Source organism: Myotis brandtii, unplaced genomic scaffold (genome assembly GCF_000412655.1).
Source record: "Myotis brandtii unplaced genomic scaffold, ASM41265v1 scaffold131, whole genome shotgun sequence".
In the NCBI taxonomy this organism is placed as follows: Eukaryota; Metazoa; Chordata; class Mammalia; order Chiroptera; family Vespertilionidae; genus Myotis; species Myotis brandtii.
Window position 1 is genome coordinate 3,580,637 of NW_005354632.1, and position 20,319 is coordinate 3,600,955.

Here is a 20,319-nt window from a genome sequence, read left to right on the forward strand (position 1 = left end):
ATTCGGCCCCAACCTCCTCCAGCCAATTCCGTCCACAGTAACACTGCCAGAAACTTGTCATTTCTTGTTCTGCTTCCTGCACGTGCTTTTTCCTGAAACCCGCCTGATTCTTCCCCATTCTCGCCCTCCAAGGCCTTCTACCTCCGCCTCGTCTCTCTGCAGCCTTTCAGGTCTCCCCGAGCATCTGTCTCTTCCACCTCACACTACTTTGCCTCAACTTCTTTATGGTATTTCCCATCAGTCAGTGCTCTGTAGCCTGCAGTTCCTCTATCCCTGCACTGCCTTCCCTCCTGCCACGCTGCCCATCTGTGCTCTAGCTGGTCTTCATGGAGATGAGATTCCGCTTTGTCCACCCAGTTCTTCTCTGTGGATTATTCTCACTAGACATACACACGCGTTGCTTCCCATCTTCACAGAGGAGGCCTTGCTCGCTGTCTCTATTGTCCTCCTCCCCGTTTCTCCTCCGCCCACTACAGACACTGCCAACCACTCCACCAAAGCCCATCAGGTCACCAGTGACCTCCATGTTCTCCTTTGCTAATTTCTCCTCCTCTCCCAACCCCATGATGGGCTTCCTGTACCTTTTCTCTATCTGTCCTCAACCCTCGAGATCCCATTCACCTCCAAATGTACCCTCAATCCGTCCACGCCCTCCTCTGAATCTCTCTCCTAACTGGCCCCTCTAGAACTATTCTCAACTCAATGGCCAGAGTATTCCTGGTGGTAGGTGGCGTCAGATCACGTTATATCCTTTGCTGAAACCCTTTCCATGAATCCCGCTCAGAAAATGCCGAAAGAAATTTGCCCCTACCCAATCCCCGTTGCTCACTCTCTCTAGCTAAGTCGGCCTCCTTGCTAGTCCTCCTACATGCCAGGCACCCGTCCACCCTAAGGCATTTGCAGACCCTTCCCACTGCATGGAGGCCTCACCAGCCTCCCCACCTGCCCCAGAGTACAGGCTGCACATCTCAAGCATTTATGCAAACATTCCACCACCACATTGCTCTGTCCAGCACTCCTGCCCCTTTAAACTGCCGAGTGTTCTCCACAGCACTCATCACACACATGCGCACACAGAAACCTGTCAAAAACTCCCCGAGGGAAGGACTTGTACTACTCACCACTGTATCTCCAACATGCAGATCAGCACCTGACATACAGCAGAAGCACAATAAACACTTGCTGACAAGTCCATAATGAACATGCCTGGTTCTGCTTTGTATGCTCTGCAAGAACTTTTACACAGTTAAAAGCAAGCACAAGAACTCACATGGTTGAATATAAAAACAAATGCATTAAAACCTGGTGGGTGGATAGGGGCTGGGAGGAGGGGAGTAAAGGGAGGGAAATAGGAGATATCTGTAATATTATCAATAATAAAAAATATATTTAGAAAGAAAAAAATTAATGCACTGAAAACAACAGCTTAAAAAAAAGTCACATCACTGCTTAAAATGGGAAGGTTTATTAAGGTTTTTCCAGAGGCACAGCCAGGCCTGTGCTGCTTCAGAGAAGCAATTCGCAGGAAATGTATGTCACACCTTGCGCTCAGAACCACAGAAGGCTGCTGCTTAACAAGCCAGAGAACGTGCACCCCATCCCAATCCCCCGTAAAGCTCTAGTTAACATCTCAAAACACATCCATCCTTCCCAGAAAACAGAACTAGGCACCCGGTTCGAAGTCACCAGCTGTTCTCGACAAAAATATTTAAGCAAGACATGGCATTAAGTAAGTGGATGGCACATTCATCAAACCCACGAGAAAACTGCATTAAGAAAAATCCATGCTCAATGCAATGTCAAACTACACTTTCAAGAGTAGGCTACATTTTTTACATTTTTGGGGAACAGAAATGCTAGAAGCTGGGTGGCTGGGCTGCCTCAAAGCTTCCATTCACTGCCTTCCCCACCAGGCGGGTTCCTTCCAGGTCCTGGAATAGCACCCAACCACTCTGCCCTTACGAGTTTGGAGCTGAGCCCACAAGGGCTATTTCAACATACATTTAAGTAGAACCTTAAATAAGTACATGCCCCAAATAAAACAAAAGGTGGTTTAACAAGTTATTTTCCTCCCCCCGAATTCCTGAGGATTTCTTCAGTTTGGTCTCACCACACACACAATTTATACCAGCCTATCTTACATCTCTGGAGATTCTGTGATGGCTCACCCAGGAAATGCTGAGGCAACCTCTCTCTGTCTCTGCCCCTCAGTCCTAAACACAGAACTCAAGACATGTACGCAGACGGACCAATGTACCTCGAAACATAATGAGGCACAATAGTTGAAACTGGCAGGTCCAGAAAATGAAGAATGCTCACGAGTGGAGACAAATAGCTTCAGATCAAGTAACCTGTTTTAATCAAGTTGGTAATAAAATAAAGATCAGTATCTTCCCAAGGATTAACTTTTGCCAAGTACATTCTAACTTCAGAGCAGCAGGCGGTTTCAGTGAGGAGCAAATGGTGGCCAGTGATGATGGCAGGTGGAGGGGCCGCACAGAGATGAGCTCAGAATTGTAGGGGGAGAGAAACACACCAAACATTCCTAAGAGAACGAGCCCTGTGGCCGCGGTTCAATAAATGACAACACTTAACTGATAAACTAAACTGCCTGTGTATCTTCCCTGTCCACGCAGAGGGCAAACTCTAGTGGGAAGGCCTCAGTGCCTCTTAGTGAGGCACGCAGTGTTTACAGGACAAATGGTTCCAATACATACTTTTAATTCAATGCTTATAGAAATGTTAACTGATGTTGAAGCTCCCCCTCGTGGAGGATAAAAGTATAGCTACATTATGTATTTACTGTTCATTTCTAAGACTGGGTTGTCTGGGGTACCACTAGACCACTAGAGTTGTTTGTGTGTTAGCAGGAAAAAGCTGGCTGACCATCAATGGTGACATCACGTTTTCTTTACATTGCATGATCCTCATACAAGCAAATCCGTCACACTTTAAATAGCTGCAGATACTAATATGGTGGCAGTTCTCGGCTACTTATCACAAGATTCACACAACATGAAGGACTTGTTGAGTTATGAAAATCCATCGGACTTTCAGGCACCCTCCCTCTGGAACCAAGGCTGCAGAGTTCACACAGGGACAACACAAAAGCACACCTGTCTCACCTTCCACAGCCCGGCAGATTCCTGAGATAGCAACGCCTGTCTGACTCAGCCAGGCCCACTCTGCGTAAGACTGCACGGCTTCCGGGCCTTTTTCTTCACGGTCCTACCTCTATCCCAAGATCGTGACAAAGGAACCCTGCACCTGTCATCCTTCTGTACCCTGTTCTAAAATAGAGGACAGCAAGTTTACATAATCAAGCAGATTGGAACTCGGATTATTCTTATTTAATGATTTCTACTTGATCTGGCAAGTAACTACATAGTCTATGTAACAGGTAGTACTCAGAATTTTTCACTTGTCTGTGAGATATCTATGATTTTAAGTCCAAGGGGATGTTTTGAGAGGTGAGTCTTAAAGCAAAAATGACTTTACCTTAAAATATGCCACCCTGACCTGGACAGACTGGCCCTAATGCTTCACTTATTTTTTTTGTTTTTAATTTATTGCATTTACCAGATTTTTGGCCCCTCAATCCCAGACATAAGTATAAGTGGATCAATAGGAGGTAAAGTATTAGGTAACTAAGTTTATTAGAAACTCAAAGGAATACAATTTCTTTTTTTTCTTCTTCTTTTTTTAAACAGCACTTAACATTTTCCAGGTGGTCAGAGCTTACACTTGAAATGTGAGTTCAAAATTTCTATTTCGTAACTGGCTGACCACACTCCTGGAAAGTCTTAGCGAGGTGTGAACGTAGCGCTGCTTCTCCCCCGTGGCTACGAGCCAGCATCTAGATCCCTGAGTAAGGATGCGGGCTTCCTAGTTCTGGTGTCCGCCTAACAGTCAGGGACAAGGCACAGGGGCCCCTAAGCGTGTTCTTTCCTTCTCCAGATGTAACTGGCTAACAAGCTGTTTTGCTCGATTTCTATGGAGAATACATAGGTCATATCACCCTTTGTCCATGTCCTACTTAAGCCCCATCTTTTAAAGGAAGGAAGGAAGGAAGGAAGGAAGGAAGGAAGGAAGGAAGGAAGGAAGGAAGGGAGAGAGGGAGGGAGGGAGGAAGAGAGAGAGAGAGAAAAAGAGAAAGAGAGAGAGAGAGAGAGAGAGAGAGAGAGAGAGAAAGAGAGAAAGAGAGAAAGAGAGAAAGAGAGAAAGAGAGAAAGAAAGACCGAATGAACTGGGAAGGAAGGAAGGAAGAAAGAAAGAACTGGGAAGGAAGGGAGGGAGGGAGGGCGGGCGGGCTGAGAAGGAAAAGAAAAGCATCACTCTATAGCCAGCTAAAATTGTAACTGAGCAGTACTTTCCAGACTACCACTGTTATGCTATTCTGCAGAGAGTCAAAGCAAAAGCATCTCTGCGACTTCACTCACACTCACTTCTCTTAGATTCCTCAACCTATCATAAAGCAAATGTGAACATTTTACATGACATTTCATTGTTGGACTCATACGCACAAATTAACAATGGCAAAAAGATTCCCTTAATGAAGTTACAAGCCATGGAAGATTTGCAAAAGTTAAATCCTGATACAGTATTAAACTTATATTTTTACATATAAAAATAATACACAGTGGGACATTTTATTCAATAAGATACATTCTTTAAGATCAAGAGAGAATATACAAAACTATTCTATGTAGCCCGCTGTATGTTACTGTATAGTAGGAATAAATATACCCAGAACAGACAGTGCGAGGTCTGTTCTGAGAAATTACCAGTTACTTAGGGGGTTTCAAGCCAAGTGCTCTGCAGGTTCCAGGCAGAAAGGAGCTACTTGTTGCATTTAAAACGATGTGGTCATTATAAAATAAAGGCTTTAAATCTATAAACAATAACAAAGACACACAAACCAAATGAAAATGTACTAAAATTTAATCATTCATAAAAGCTGTAATTTAATCTGACAGTAAAACACAAGAAGCAATATTAGAGAGTTGGTTTAGTATATTATATATTTTAGCTTTGAAAGCCATAGAAATCAGTTATCCCAGTTTTTTTCCTATAAAAGACCCATTTTTCCAAAGCATTATGCACAAACAATTTTAATTAGAATATGACAGAATGATATTTCATAATTTTTAAATATAAAATGAAGTCAATGACTCAAAAAAGTTATCTGCTGTAATGAGTTTGAGGGGAAATTTCATCATCTATATCATTACAGATATAAAGTATAATGGTTCAACGTTTAGTGCCTGACGGAAGGAATCATGATAAAAAGGTCAATATGAAATCATTTGATTATAGTAGCAATATCTAACTTCTGAAATGCATCCATGCTCTTTTGTATAATCATATTAGAGTCAAGTATATTTATTTTCACATCTGTTATAACTGCTATTGCAAAGGAGAAATACTATTGTCTTATTTTCTGAGAGACATACACAGAGCAATTTTGTTCTCTCCAGGGAACTTGTGCAAACCAATATAAGATCTAAATTCTTCACATAATATGTAAAACAGGAGAAGCCGCTTCAGATTTATTTTTTGAAGTCTGGAATGCTGGCACTTTCCAATTAGGCAACAGTTCTTCATTCCTGTAATCTAGAATGTTGAATAGATACAGACATATATTATATATACGATTAATCTCTTGATGTCAGAACATAATAGTAAACAAGCAGATATTTAATAATATAGAAAGAAACAATGGTTTTGGCTGATTGTTACTAGAGAACAAATTATACTAAGCAGCTCTAGTAACAGGGCTATTTTAAACTCCCTTTAAAAGTGTTTAAAAAGTAGTTTTATTATACTTAGTGTTTTACAATATATCTGACAGTCCTGTCTATAAAGAGGAAAACAGTATTTGTTTTATTTCTATCCTATTATAATTTTATTCTGAAAGTTCCTTTGCAGTAAGGAAACAGCATCCGCTTGCAAACTCTTTCTATGGGAATTAAAAAAAATTTTTTTTATTGGTTTTTAGAGGGAGAGGAAGGGAGAGGGACAGAGAGAGAAACATCAATGTGAGAGTGAAACATGGATCAGCTGCCTCCTGCCTGCCTCCTACTGGAGTCTGAACCCACAACCTGGGCATGTGCACTGATGGGAATCAAACCTGCAACGTTTGGTGCTCGGGATGATACACAACCAACCGAGCCACACCGGCCAGGGCTCCATGGGAAAGTCTTTCCTCAACTATTTTAGGACTCTGCCCATTAGTGTTACCACTTATAATACACGTTAGGAAAAGACACCGAAAGAGCTGATCCCCGTATTCAAAGGCAGAAGACTGACAGTCTCATTGCTCAGCAGGAAAGAGTTAAGTTAAAAAAAGAATTTTCCAAAAATGAATCTCTCTCCTAGATCTTTAACAGTGTTACACATTAGAAAGAGATTAACATATTCCAGTACAATTTTGCCTAAAGGCTAAGGCTAGATAAGTTACCCTCAAGAGTCACATACTCTTACGAAAAATGTTTACCCCGTATCGCAGTACTTTTCAAATGGGATCAACAGGGCCCTCAAGTCGTAATCAGGACACAATGCTCTGCATGCAAAGTATTCCGACTGGTAAGTGGCCTATTCCCAAACACTCACAGAGAGCTCAGGTGACTTATTAACTATGTTGTGAGTTGAATACATAGCAGAGCCTAAGAATTTATGCAACCGGGATGAAAGTCTTATTTCTAGATCTAGGCCAAGATCTCTTTCCTCTAAGGTAAATCTCACAATACACTGTAGGATTTGTGAGGGTGAATTTTCACAAGAGGCCAGGAGATGGCACCTCTTCCTTTAAGTATAAGTTTAATGGACATTTCTGAGAGTTGGAAATTAAACTAGGATCAGCCAAGGTAATGGCATAAACAAGGCAGCCAACTCTAAGAGAGTAAGTACAGTGGGGCCTTGACTTACGAGTGTCCCGACTAACGAGTTTTTCGAGATACGAGCCGTCTCTCGGCCGATTTTTTGCTTTGAGTTGTGAGCTAAAATTCGGGTTACGAGCCAGCTTCAGATACCCCACCGCTAGTTGGCGCAGCGAACGTCACAGTGAACGCCACAACATCAGCCCAGCATCACGTGTCTCACTCGTATGATTTGACATACGAGTAATTTGAGTTACGAGCTCCGTCACAGAACGAATTAAACTCGTAAGTCCAGGCCCCACTGTAATATACTTCAGATCAGGGACAGAGCCCTTGTTTCCCTACCTTGCACCCTTACCTAAACACACACAAGCACCAGCAATTTTAACAGTAATCACTTTCAGGGAGCTGATGGTTTATAGCTAATGAATCAAGATTTCACTAAGCCTAAAACAACCATTTGGCCAGAAGCTGTCTTTCCTGAATCCAGCTCCCAGAGGTGATGCCATGCCCCCTGCCCTTCTGCCCATTTTCCTCTACTTTCTTTGAAATTACTACCCAGTTGTTTCCCTTGAGAGAGAGACACATTCACTCATCTCTCTAAGGAGGCATGTTCCAGCTAATGTGGGGCTCTGCAAGAGGCGATCTACTGCACAGACCCAAGAGGAGGAGTTAGCACAACCAATTCTCAAGTGGGAACTTAACTTTCCTCTAAGCAGACCAAGTTTACAAATTACCCTATAACTCCACTATGTAAACATATTCTTTTATGGTATTGCTTATGCAGTTGATGAAGAAAAGCAGAAATTGTTAAATACAGAATTACAAAAAACAAACAAATGGCCCCACAGGGCCTGGTTTCTTACTTGATAGGCAGCTTTAAGGCTAGCGCTAATTGGCTCACTTAACGAAAACTTATGCAATATTTGAAGTCAATTACTACTTCGAAGCCTCCAGACAAAACATTGGAAAGAAGTCAACTGTACCTGAGATAAAGCTACTACCAAAACCACACTGACGTAGCACCACACACCCAGTCAAAACGACCAACAACACTAACGTTGGGGAAGGTGGAACTCATAACTGCTGGTAGGTGTGCTAACTGGTTCAACTACTTTGAAAAACTTTTTAGTGGTGTCTACGAAAGCTGCCCATAAACACAGTGTACAACCTGGCCATGCCATTCCTGGATATACACCAAACAGAAATACATGCACATGCGCACAAAGACTTGTACAAGAATATGTGCAGCAGAATTACCAGTGCTAGTCCCCAAAAGAACCCGATGCCCATCAACAGTAGAATATATAAACATGTTGCCGGGATAGTCATGTAATAAAAATGAACTATTACTATATGCAATCAGGATGATTTTCAAAAAGACCCTCACATTTTTGAGTAAAAGAAGCCAAACATAAATTAAGCCAGACGTTTTTGTTTATATTAATTTCAAAGAGAGGCAAAACTAACCCATGTTGTGAGGATTCAGGGCAGGGGTTCCATTTGGGGGAGGAGATTCTTACTCAGATATGAGTATGTTCACTTTGGAAAAATTCATCAAATGTGCGCTTCAGCCTTTCTGCAAGCCCTTTTGTTTCAGGCGATGCACTGTTCCACTTCAATTTGGCATGAATTTGGGAGTGACCTTGGTGGTCATTCTATTCACTCAACCACTACTTTATGAAGATCCTTCTATACCAGGCACTGGGGACACCGTGGTGAGCAAAACAGACATGGTCCTTCTCTCACACAGCTTAGAATCTCATGGGGAGAGAGACATATTACCCACAAGATGAGCATAGCTACAGGTTAGGTATCACATTTACAAGTTACAGAAGCTGGAAATAGCCCAATAGGTGCCATGGGAAGTGGTGAAGGTTGGAGACAGCCCAAAACAAAGTCAAGGACAAGAGAGGCACGTGCTCTGCCTTCGGCACTCACCTGGCTCAGAGCTGCTGCTCACTGTGGGCCTAAAGCAGCAGACAGGATTTCTTTTTAGGCTTCTTCCTTTCCACTGGTGTTTTTCTATTGATCTGTCTGACCAGGTCATAAAATATCTAAATGAAAACAAGAAAAATGTACTTATTCAACCAACATTTGAGACCTTGTTCCACAAAACAATCTTGGTTCTGTTAAATATTATTCAGATAAAACATTCAGATAAAAAGACTTATAGAACCAAAGGCCAGAGAGGAACAGCAAGAGAAAACACAAGGCTGTGATAACCTAGCCTGCTCCCCGCTCCCACCATGCTGTGAGCGAGCTGAATTCTAAGACTGATTACCGGGGATGCTACACATGGCGAGCACACCAGCAAGCGAAGCTTATGCGCTCCAGGAAAGGAAAAAAAGTGTAAAAAAATGATGCTGAAAAGAACAAAAGGGAACCTCAAGCTTTTGCTTGGTTGGTGGTGGCAGCTGGGGACTGCACCAATCTTTTAGGGATCCAGTCAACTTTGGCCCTTTACACCCAGGCAGGCAGCTTACTTGTGAAGCATTCCTGTCCACAGCTACGTTCTCAAGATAGTGGAGTGCTTAAGTCATGGACAAAAAAAGCCTTGTGCACCTGCTGTATCAGGCCAAAAAGAGAGTGAATTATAGTCCACACTCAGATTCCTCCCTTTGAGTCATGCACTAAAGGAAGGCAGAACTCAAAACACCAAATTCTGTGATATCCACGAGGTAGTATGTTTCTCTATAAATTCATTATAGTAACTACTTTAATTTTTGTGGTTTCCTACTTTATAACCTATTCATACATATATGCATAAGCAATTGTACAATACATGGGTGATGTGACAATTTTCATATACTACTTTCTGGCCCATGTCTAGAGCAGGGGTGGGGAACATCCAGCCCAGGGGCCGTATAAGGCCCACAAAATCATTTGGTCTGGATCTGCCAAGGCATTAGGGGTTAGCTAATTAAATGTTTGACCAAATACAGCAGGCTAATTTTTTTTAAGAATTTTTTTTAAAAACATATTTTTATTGATTTTTTTACGGAGAGGAAGGGAGAGGGATAGAGAGTTAGAAACGTCGATGAGAGAGAAACATCAACCAGCTGCCTCCTGCACACCTCCTACTGGGGATGTGCCCGCAAACAAGGTATATGCCCTTGACCGGAATCGAACCTGGGACCACCCCTCGGCCAGGCCGACGCTCTATCCACCGAGCCAAACTGGTTTTGGCCAGCAGGCTAATTTTTAAGTTGATAATTGTGTATGGCCCACGAATGATGTTGTAAGTATCTAAATGGCCCTTGGCAGAAAGGTTCCCCACCCCTGATGAGGCTTAGCAGGACTTTAAAAATATTCCTTTAGCTTAAATGTCCTCTTTGCATATAAGGTAAATATGAATGTCTTCATTACAGTCGTCAAAGTGACTTTATGCAAACAAAGAATTACTTAGTGATTTCTATAAATCTGTAGAATCAAGACTGTTTCAAAGAATAATTTTTTTTTCTTAAATAGTTTTTGGCTGTTAACTTAAAGACTAAAAAGACACTTGTCTGTGCTGCCCAGCAGCTAGAGGTTACCTCATTAACGTTGATCTTTGACTTTGCAGAAGATTCTAAAAAGGCACAGTTACACCACTGTCTTGCTAAATTCTGACCCTGTTCTTTGCCAACTACTCGCTCATCTTCCAGGTCACATTTATTGCCAACCAAAATCATGGGAACCTGTGGGAGAAAATAACAGAAAATGAACACTAACATATTTGTTACTTATCCTTATAAGTAAGCAACTATCTGTCACCAATTGCAATGTGCAAATGAGGACCATACGCTTCACCAAGTGCTTAAAAACAGGTATGTGCATGTGTGCTAGAGCAGCGGTTCTCAACCTGTGGGTCGCGACCCCTTTGGGGGTCGAACGACCCTTTCACAGGGGTCACCTAAGACCATCGGAAAAGACATATATAATTACATATTGTTTTTGTGATTAATCACTATGCTTTAATTATGTTCAATTTGTAACAATGAAAATACATCCTGCATATCAGATATTTACATTACGATTCATAACAGTAGCAACATTACAGTTATGAAGTAGCAACGAAAATAATTTTATGGTTGGGGGTCACCACAACATGAGGAACTGTATTAAAGGGTTGCAGCATTAGGAAGGTTGAGAACCACTGTGCTAGAGGGAGAAGGTGGATGGCAGGGGAAGAGACAGAAAAATTATAGAAGAGATCTTACTACATTGATCTGCTGATTATTTTAAAGGTATAATCCCAAAATTCCCATGTGGGCTACAAGTGATAGCTGAATTCCAAGTGGAAAAATCTGAATATGGAAGAATGTACTCGGGGACCTAATTGTGGTTCAAGTGCTTTGTCTCACAGTCCCAACAAATGCCAGAAGTAGTGGCAAGACCAATACAGGAGCAGTGACAAGTTCTGCTTCTACACCTGACATCTAAATCTGAGACCAGTTCAGGTGGGTTGTTAAGGAGAAAATACAGCCAGAGCAGTGACGTCTTCGCTTTTTCTCCATACCATAAATGCTTGGCTATGTCCACCCACAGCCCCTACTTCCGATAAAACAGATTGGTAACAAACTGTACCACACCCTTAGTTCAAAGATGCCCACAGAGCAAAGCCATTTGTGAAGTGATGGACACGATACAAAAGAAAGAATTTAAGGGACACGGTGGATCTTGTACCTAAAATAGGCAATTATCACGAGTTAGATGAAACACTAAGCACCTACAACTAACTCCATTGTTTTTAGTTTGTTATATGGATAAAATGATGACCATTACCAGAGTTCAGTGGTTTGCATTAACTGCCTAAAAAACAGAACTCTCTTAGATAAATTAGTCCTGGGAAGGAAGAGGACTATTCATTAGGTTATGGTTGGTCATGAATCATATGGTATAAATCCATCCCGCCTACAATATTACCTAAGTGAAGGCCCTGAGCAGGTGCATATGTTCCCATTAATAATGAGAGAGAACACACAAAAGAGAAAAAGGTACAAATGAAATTTAATATCCTGACTGATACAACTGAAAGGGAAGCCTCCATAGTTCAAAACTGAAGCGGACATGTAAAATATACATTTCACCTTCGCAAAAAGGCACAAAAACAACGAATACCAAATAAGACAAAAATTCTAAAACAAAAATAAAATTAAAAATATAAAAACCTGCCCTAGCTGGTTTGGCTCAGTACATAGAGAGCATCGGCCTGTGGACTGAAGGGTCCCAGGTTAAATTCCAGTCAAGGGCACATGCCCGGGTTGTGGGCTCGATCCCCAGTAGAGGGAGTGCAGGAGGCAGCTGATCAGATTCTCTCGCATCATTGATATTTATATCTCTCTCTCCCTACTTCCTTCCTCTCTACAATCAATAAAAATATATTTTAAAAAATAATAAAAACCTGGTTAACGAAAATCTTTTAACAAAAACACCTGTAAGTAAAAGCTATACCAACAGAACTTTAGAAATAGGAACAAATCATTATGATTCTTAGTAATGTTCTTTGAACACTGTTTCTGACATAATGTCCACCTCTCAAAGCTCAACCGAGCCTCACTTCTACCCGCCTTCTTCCACTCCTGTTTCTGCACGTCCTACCCACAGAGCAGGAACACGTCATCATTCCTGTCCTCCCTTTTGAACTATCTCAATAGGCATATAATTTGTAGGTAAATTATAAAGGTAAACATTTTTTTTTTTTGGTGACAGGGGCTCTTTTAGGCATGTGGTAGATACCCCCCAAATACTCTACTGAGAGAGAACAGGCACTTTTTATTCGGCTGCAGAGAGATAGCAGTGTGTCTTACAGAGAGAAGAATACTTACATCTTCTGTGTCCTTAACCCGTAAAATCTGTTCCCTCAGGTCCTGTAAGTCATTAAATGTGGACTGAGCTGTAATAGAATATACTAGTGCAAACCCTTGGCCATTCTTCATATACAAATCCCTCATCGCTGTAAATTGCTCCTGTAATAAAAATACGCAATTATAAACATGATTTCTTGAACACACATTAGGACAACTTAAATCAGAATAATCACAAGTGAGCTACTGCATTTTTTATTTACATGCTATCATGACAATAAACATAAGACATGATGCGTGGTTTCTAGAAACTCCTGAGGTGAATGTTCCTGCTCTCTACTTTCCTGACTGGAAATAACAACAATAAACTAGAATTAGAAGGAAAATCTTAACCACCTTAATTTACTTTTGTGTGATTTAGAAAAAACTATATATCATTCATTACTTTTTTACTAATAGATCCTAATTAAATCATTTCAGTGCTAATAAAGATGATCTCAAGGCAGTGATGCTAGAAAACAGAAGCCCAAGTACTGAACCTGGAGGCTCTCAATCATGAAGAGCGTGTAGAAATAAGACGAATCTGAAAAGAAAACTTAGGAGTAACCAAGGACACAGGCAAAAACCAAGCCAGGGTTGTTTCCTGGAAACCAAATGAATATACAGCGAATCACTTATCTAAGGTTGTTGAAAAGTCAGGGGAGTTGAGGATATATGCAGGAGATTGTTTAGGAATGAGAGACCACGGGCCTGAAGCTATGTGAAGAGGGGGTTGAGGGTATGAGGAATAATCAAAGATGTTATGATAAATGGAACCAGGTTCCAATGAAGTTAAAGGGTATGAAAGAAAGGAGATGGAAAAACGGAAGTGGTAAGTGGAGAGCGCCATGCTTGAAAAGGAGACTGGGTGGTATTACAGTTATGGGCAATCACATAGTCTAAGGTAAGACCATGGGTGTGAACGGCTAAAGCAGGATGGAGGTCAAGGAACTGACATGCCAGGCTACTGGGTTATCTACAACATCTACAGAGATTCTATGTGGACACTAAAATCACCAAGAGTTCTAACTGAAGCAGTATTAGAATGAGCAAAAATCTTCAAGGAGTAAGAAGTGATCGGAAACAAGATATACTAATGTTATTGTACTCATTTAAAGATAAGAAAAATGAGGCTCCAAATAATCCTAAAGAGTTTTGTCAGAAAACAAGTATCTGGCCCTAACCGGTTTGGCTCAGGGGATAGAGCGTCGGCCTGCGGACTGAAGGGTCCCAGGTTCGATTCCGGTCAAGGGCATGTACCTTGGTTGCAGGCACATCCCCAGTGGGGAGTGTGCAGGAGGCAGCTGGTCGATGTTTCTCTCTCATCGTTGTTTCTAACTCGCTATCCCTCTCCCTTCCTCTCTTTGAAAAATCAATAAAATATATTTAAAAAGAAAAAAGAAAACAAGTATCTGTCAACAGCCCCTTGAGATGTTAAAATACCAATAAAAGCAAAATAATCTTTATAAAAATGAATGACTATGGTGACAAGAGACAAAGTCTTATTTAAACCCAGTGAACTACCTATCTTAACTAAAATTCTGGGTTTGAAATACCCTTTTTGGGGGCAGTAACAGCATCATCCTTACCTGAACACAGGGAGAAGAAACCCAACAAAGAGATTCCATAGGTGAACTCAACATATAATTTAATAGTGAGATATGAGCTTTAAGTCCACCATCGATGGTTTCATGCACATAAAAACACTTAAGAAGCCCTAACCGATTTGGCTGAGTGGATAGAGCGTCAGCCTGCGGACTCAAGGGTCCCAGGTTCATTCCGGTCAAGGGCATGTACCTTGGTTTCGGGCACATCCCCAGTAGGGAGTGTGCAGGAGGCAGCTGATTGATGTTTCTAACACTCTATCCCTCTCCCTTCCTCTCTGTAGAAAATCAATAAAATATATTTAAAAAACAAAAAACAAAAAACAAAAAAAAACACTTAAGAAGCCCTACATTTAGAGAACTTGTTCTTAATCATAATAATTACTTTTACTCAGAGGAGTTATTCAGATGATAAAACCTGTTCACAAATTGAAATCTATCATAAAAGGAGAAAGCATGCTTACCGTTCCTGCTGTGTCCAGGATTTCGAGCATACACTGTTGGCAATCTACTTCAACTTGCTGTTGGGGGCAGGGAAGAAAAAGTGAAAAAGTAACATCAAAACCTCAGTCTGTTTTCCTCCCCCCTCTCACTCCAGTGCATATGAACAAGGGCAAAGTGCTTCCCCAGAGTGTGCCGGATCGGTGAGACTTAACTTGGTATTACAATTAGGAACAGGAGGTCTCAGGCATTTTCTATTAATATTACAGAAGCCAGGACTATCAATGTTGGGTTTGGATATTTTCTGATCACTGTGAACTCTGAGTAATGACTTTTGTTATTACTAGAAAGCTAGTGGTCAAATTCTATGACTTAAGAAAAACTGTAGGAAAACAGGAACAGTTCTAACAGAAAAAATGCATAAAATGATCATTCATATTATTTTTAAAGAAAACAAAGCACAAAGTATTAAATTTACTCCAAATGCAAACAAGGTTTGGGGGCAAAGAAATTTTGCCAACTTACTATGTTAACAGTTTTACTGAAATATATTATATCCCAAATTTAATACACAGGAAAATTTTAGTTTAAGAGATACAGGGAACACAGAGCTGCTAGTGAGTATCACTGAACTCATATAGTCCTCAGGACTTGAGGAAAAAGATACTTCTTTGGAAAAGCTGTGTGCATAAGGTGAAATTTTATAACTGAACTCTACTTTCCCAGTGTTTTATTTTATTTATTTATTTTTTTGAAGTGAACATATCAAGATTTTATTGTTACATAATAAAACAAAATATGAAGCTTAGAACGGGACCCTTTCTCTTCTTATCTCCTCCCAGTTCAAAATGCTTGCATCTCTTAATAGCCAGCATTCTCTTAGATCGGCAGTTGGGCTCAACACATTCAAGCCTCAGCAGGATCTTCTTTGTAGCTTTAGCCTTTTTTTTTGGTAAAAATCGGCTTAGTCTGCCCACCATAGCCACTCTGCTTCCTGTCATGACGCCGCTTTCCCTGTGCACACAGAGAATCCTTGCCCTTCTTGTTCGTGTTACTTTGTGGGGTTGTTTGCCACACTTCTTACAGAAATTCCCGTGGGTTTTAGGAACATTCACCGTGTTTGCAAGAGCACTATCGGCAGGGAAAGCCCAGTGTTTTATAAAAGAAGAGAAGGTTGGCTTAAAGAAAGTATCAGCTCTCGGGTGTGGACACTTTTTAATAAAGAAGAGACTGAGAAACGTGGTCAATCTCCTGCCTTCCAGGTACAGGTCTCCATGTGGAGTTACAGCTTTAACCAGCAACTGATTTGGGGGAAATCTCAGTAATGCAACACTGTCTCTAAAATTAGCCTAAGGCCTACTTTAAACTCTGCTTCTTTGTCAGATCAGGGACTGAGGAGCACCACTGGTGGCCACAAATTCATTGTCCCACCACTTGTGGGACAAATGTGGTAGCCTGCCCAACCTGTAAACGGGCCATTCAATGAATAATGAATTAGGCCTGGAGCTTCTCAAAGTATCTAGAGCACAATTTTGTATCCAATGTGCAGATAATGAAATTGCTCAGTCAGTACAGTTCAATGAACTTAGTTTCCTATTGTTGAATGGTAGGTTTAATCTTTTCTTTTTCTTTCTCTCCACACTGTCTTCTGCCCACCACCCACCCCATCCCACCCCATAAGGTTTGGGAAATAAAATCATAAAAATCATCCACAATTCTAGCTAATCTTGTAATTAAGTAAAATAGTATATTTTGTCAAGATCAACTTTTCCCTTTTAAAAAGCTTTTATTTTTTAGATTCACAAGAAAACTTGGCAAAAATAGAGTTCCAATGTACCCTTCCCCTGTTTCTAGCTGGCCTCCCCTACTACCAGCACCCCACACTCGAGTTAATTCTGTTAGAACTAATGAACCTACTATATGAACACATCATTACCATGCAAAACCCACAGTTTACATTAGAGTTCACTCTTGGTGTTGTACATTCTACGATTTGGGATAAATGTATAATGACATGTATCTACCATTATGGTATCATACAGAATCCAACAACCAATTTTTTATAGTTTAAAGATGAAATTTCTTTAAAGTTATTATATAACTAAACAAACTTTCAGTCACTGGAAAACTTCAAGCATTAAAGTTACTTAATTTTCATATTTTACCTTTCTGTAGGAGTCTTCTATCGTGGGGTCATATTTTTCAACAAAAATTCCCTGAACAAACTGAACTGTCTAAAAAAAAAAGGCAGAGAAAAATTAAAGAATTAAAAAAAAATCAACTCCTCTAAATGTTATTAACCTCACAATGTGGTAAAGATTAAATGAAATTATGTGAAAAGTCTGGGTAAACATCTTTCAATATAAGGACATGCTAATACATAAGAGTAACTTACTATGAAAGGAGTTGATCATGTTCAAAACTGTCAGCAGTGTTGTTGCTGATGCCGCACTGCTAATTGTTACGTATATTACGTTTTAAAATGCAACATAGATACAAATAATGACACAGATTCTAATTTAGTAAAAAATGAAAATTATCAGCAAACTCCCATTACTCCTCTGTATTTCTATATATAACTTTTATCTCATGCTCTGAAAGGAGACAGACGTAAGGTTCTAAATTTTAAAGTCTTGAACCAGCCTTTCTAATTTTGGGGAAAAGATAAAAGGGAATTAAAATGTACTGGATTTATTAAATTTATAATCACATTCAAATTTCACATTCACATCAGCTGAGATTCAAATGTACACCATCCTGATTCTGAAGCCTTATGCTTTTCACTGGAAAATGCTGCTTACAAATCTTTTTCAGATTACCTACTTTTATCTCTAGGATTTCTGTAAAGCACAGACTAGAAACTAGGTATTTTATCATTTGACAAATGGAAAGAAGTACAGAAGATGACTGTGAAATATTTCCTGGACAGCTTTAAACAGGATCTGGCCCATTAATCCTAGAGAAAAGGGTAAATATGTGGGCTGAGAGTCTGACACCAAGTTACCCAGAGGAGTATTTTGAACATGATTTTAGCTTGAGCTAAATAGATGAACTTGAATATAGTAAACTTCAAGCATCTTTCTCTTACTAATCTCTTCTTCAAAGGAAACTCAGGATATAATCACACCAAGAACTTTAAACTTCCTAATATGCTTTATGCTAGAGCAGAGGTCCCCAAAATATGGCTCAGGGCAGAGGGTTAGAAAAACACTGCTTTCCTGCCCCTGCCCCTGCCCCTACCCCTGCCCCTGCCAGGTGGCTTGGTTGGTTGAAGCACCATCCTGTACACCAAAAAGGTTGCAGGTCTGATCCCCAGTCAGGGTGCGCACAGGAGGCAACCCGATCAATGTTTCTCTCACATCTATGTCTCTTTCTCTCTCCTCCCCCTGCCCCCTCTCCTCTCCTCCAAAATCAATGAGCATATCCTCAGGTGAGGATCAAAAAAGTCCTAATCTGGCCCTAGCCTGCTTCTCACCTCATTTCCCTTTACTTTCCCCCTTGCTCATTCCTACCCCAGCAATTTCGACTTTTCTCTTAGTTGTTTAAATGCTAATTTAGGTTCACTTGTCAGCAATTTGTACTTTCGTTCAAAGTCATCTCTCTTGCAATTATAATCAAGTGGTTCTTTGTTTAACTGTGTATTTATCACATCTCTTCCAGGAGGATGTAAGCTCTGTGCAGGACCGGGATGACTTGTGTTCACTGTCACAACCCCAGTGCCTGACATTGCAGAAGCTCAATAAACAGTTACCAAATAAATGCAGCATGCATACAAAACATGGCCTTCGCTCCACTGGTATCTATAGTATCAGTGTAGTCTCTCCCACTGAAATGTAAATTCCTTAAAAATGAAAACAATCTTATTTCTCTTTGAATCATGAACACTATAGCAGGTAACCAATAAATACTTGGTAAATGAAAGAATGAACGAGCCACCATTATAAAACTACACACCCATGGTTACTGAAAGAATCTCTGTCCCCTCTGGGTCAGATATAAGCATATAAGAAACACTGGCACCTTTTCTCTTTAGTGACTTGAGGTTTCAAAGCAAAAACACAGCAATGTTCTTCTTGTATTATACTAGTTGGTTATAGTTAGGTGGCTAACTTACCAGAGCAGACTTCCCCACGCCTCCTGAACCAAGGACCACTAGCTTGTACTCACGCATGGTGTGGTCTGTTTAAATACTGACAATCTGGAAAAAAAAAAATTGAAGATAACTACATATGCTAAGATTAGCCTAAGAATGTACAACTGCTACATGAAATAATGAGATTTTATTTTTGTTTGCTTTCCCCCTTAAAGCGAAGACAGAGGCTGCACAGTAAAACCATGCAGATTTTAACATCACTTTATAGGACTACTGCCAAGCATTTTACTTCATTAAAGGTCATTTTTGACTAGCATCAATCATTAGCCTGTTTGTTACTTCTAAGAGTGTTTGATCAGAAAATAAGATTAAAACTAGCAATTATAAGTATAGCCATAAACTCAATTATTTATGAAGCTCTCATTTAAAACAGCTAATGTACTTTTTTGAAGTTTACTCATGAGCTTTAATATAATGTACATACATGCTATGTAATTTGCTTAAAATAGCATATAGTAATTCTATACTATTTTGTTCACATTATTACATATAGTTGAACTACATAAAATGTTAACTCAAAAATTATTAGGATACAAATGGGAGATTAGAGAAATATCGTTAAAATTTTATATAGGTGGGTAATAGTAATATATTCCATAAGGCCCAAATTGCTAAAGAGAAAAAAAAAGAAATATACCCTGATTATCTTAAAAAGTAAAAAAGGCAGGAAAGTATTTCCAATGGCCATGATGGAATATGGAGGAATGAACTTGCCATCCTAAAATAACAGCAAAATACCAGACAAAATACATGAAAACAACTGCTTTCAGACACTGGTCGATAAGCAGTATAGGACTGTGATCTCCGAGAGGTGGGAGGAAATGAAGTGAGATCTACAACGGCCCTGGCTTTCTGCTTGAAGGCACTTTTCAGACTGTGGTGCAGGGAGGAAGAACGCCAGCAGAGACGAGAAGCATATCAGGGAAGAGATTATGCACAGAGAATTCCAGAAATCTGCACAGGGGTCCACTTGAGTCTATGGCCAAACACTAAGCAGGGCATTCAGGATGAAACTCCATGAGGCAAAGCAAAGAATAAACAGGGATCTACAAGCTGACCGATTCTCAGAGTGCGGGGAAATAGGGGAGTTCTGACCAGAAAAGTCCTCCTTGTTGAAATACAGAAAATTAATTCAATCCGAAGATTCATACTTGAGAAGCAGAATCACTAGAGTAGAAGAATTCTAGATGCTTCCTAACAAAGCTCAAAAACAAGTCTCCGAAGAACAGAGCCAATCCATAGGTAACTCAACTGCCTATCATAATAAAACCCCAAATACTTTAAAACATGAAAAAAAAATTCCATTGTACAATGTAAAATTTACAATGTCCATAGCATCCAATAAAACATTAGTAGATATATGAAGAAGAAAAAAAATGTGACCTGAAAATGAGGGTGAAATGAGTCCACTGTAA

General features: G+C 40.2%; 1 protein-coding gene across 3 annotated transcripts in view; it reads right to left on the minus strand.

Annotated features, from left to right (window-relative positions):
• Nucleotides 1–4,918: 4,918 nt before the first annotated feature.
• The window catches only part of RAP1A (RAP1A, member of RAS oncogene family), a 56,500-nt gene continuing 41,099 nt past the window's right edge, over nt 4,919–20,319 (minus strand). For all 3 annotated transcript variants that reach the window (XM_005860008.2, XM_014534622.1, XM_005860009.2), the window contains exons 2-8: nt 18,866–18,949; nt 16,917–16,985; nt 14,775–14,831; nt 12,689–12,829; nt 10,415–10,558; nt 8,820–8,935; nt 4,919–5,613 (exon numbers count right to left, since the gene is read on the minus strand). In XM_005860008.2, the coding sequence (XP_005860070.1) occupies nt 8,849–8,935; nt 10,415–10,558; nt 12,689–12,829; nt 14,775–14,831; nt 16,917–16,985; nt 18,866–18,922 (555 nt within the window). In that variant the 5' untranslated portion in view covers nt 18,923–18,949 and the 3' untranslated portion in view covers nt 4,919–5,613; nt 8,820–8,848. The remainder of the gene's footprint in view (nt 5,614–8,819; nt 8,936–10,414; nt 10,559–12,688; nt 12,830–14,774; nt 14,832–16,916; nt 16,986–18,865; nt 18,950–20,319) is intronic.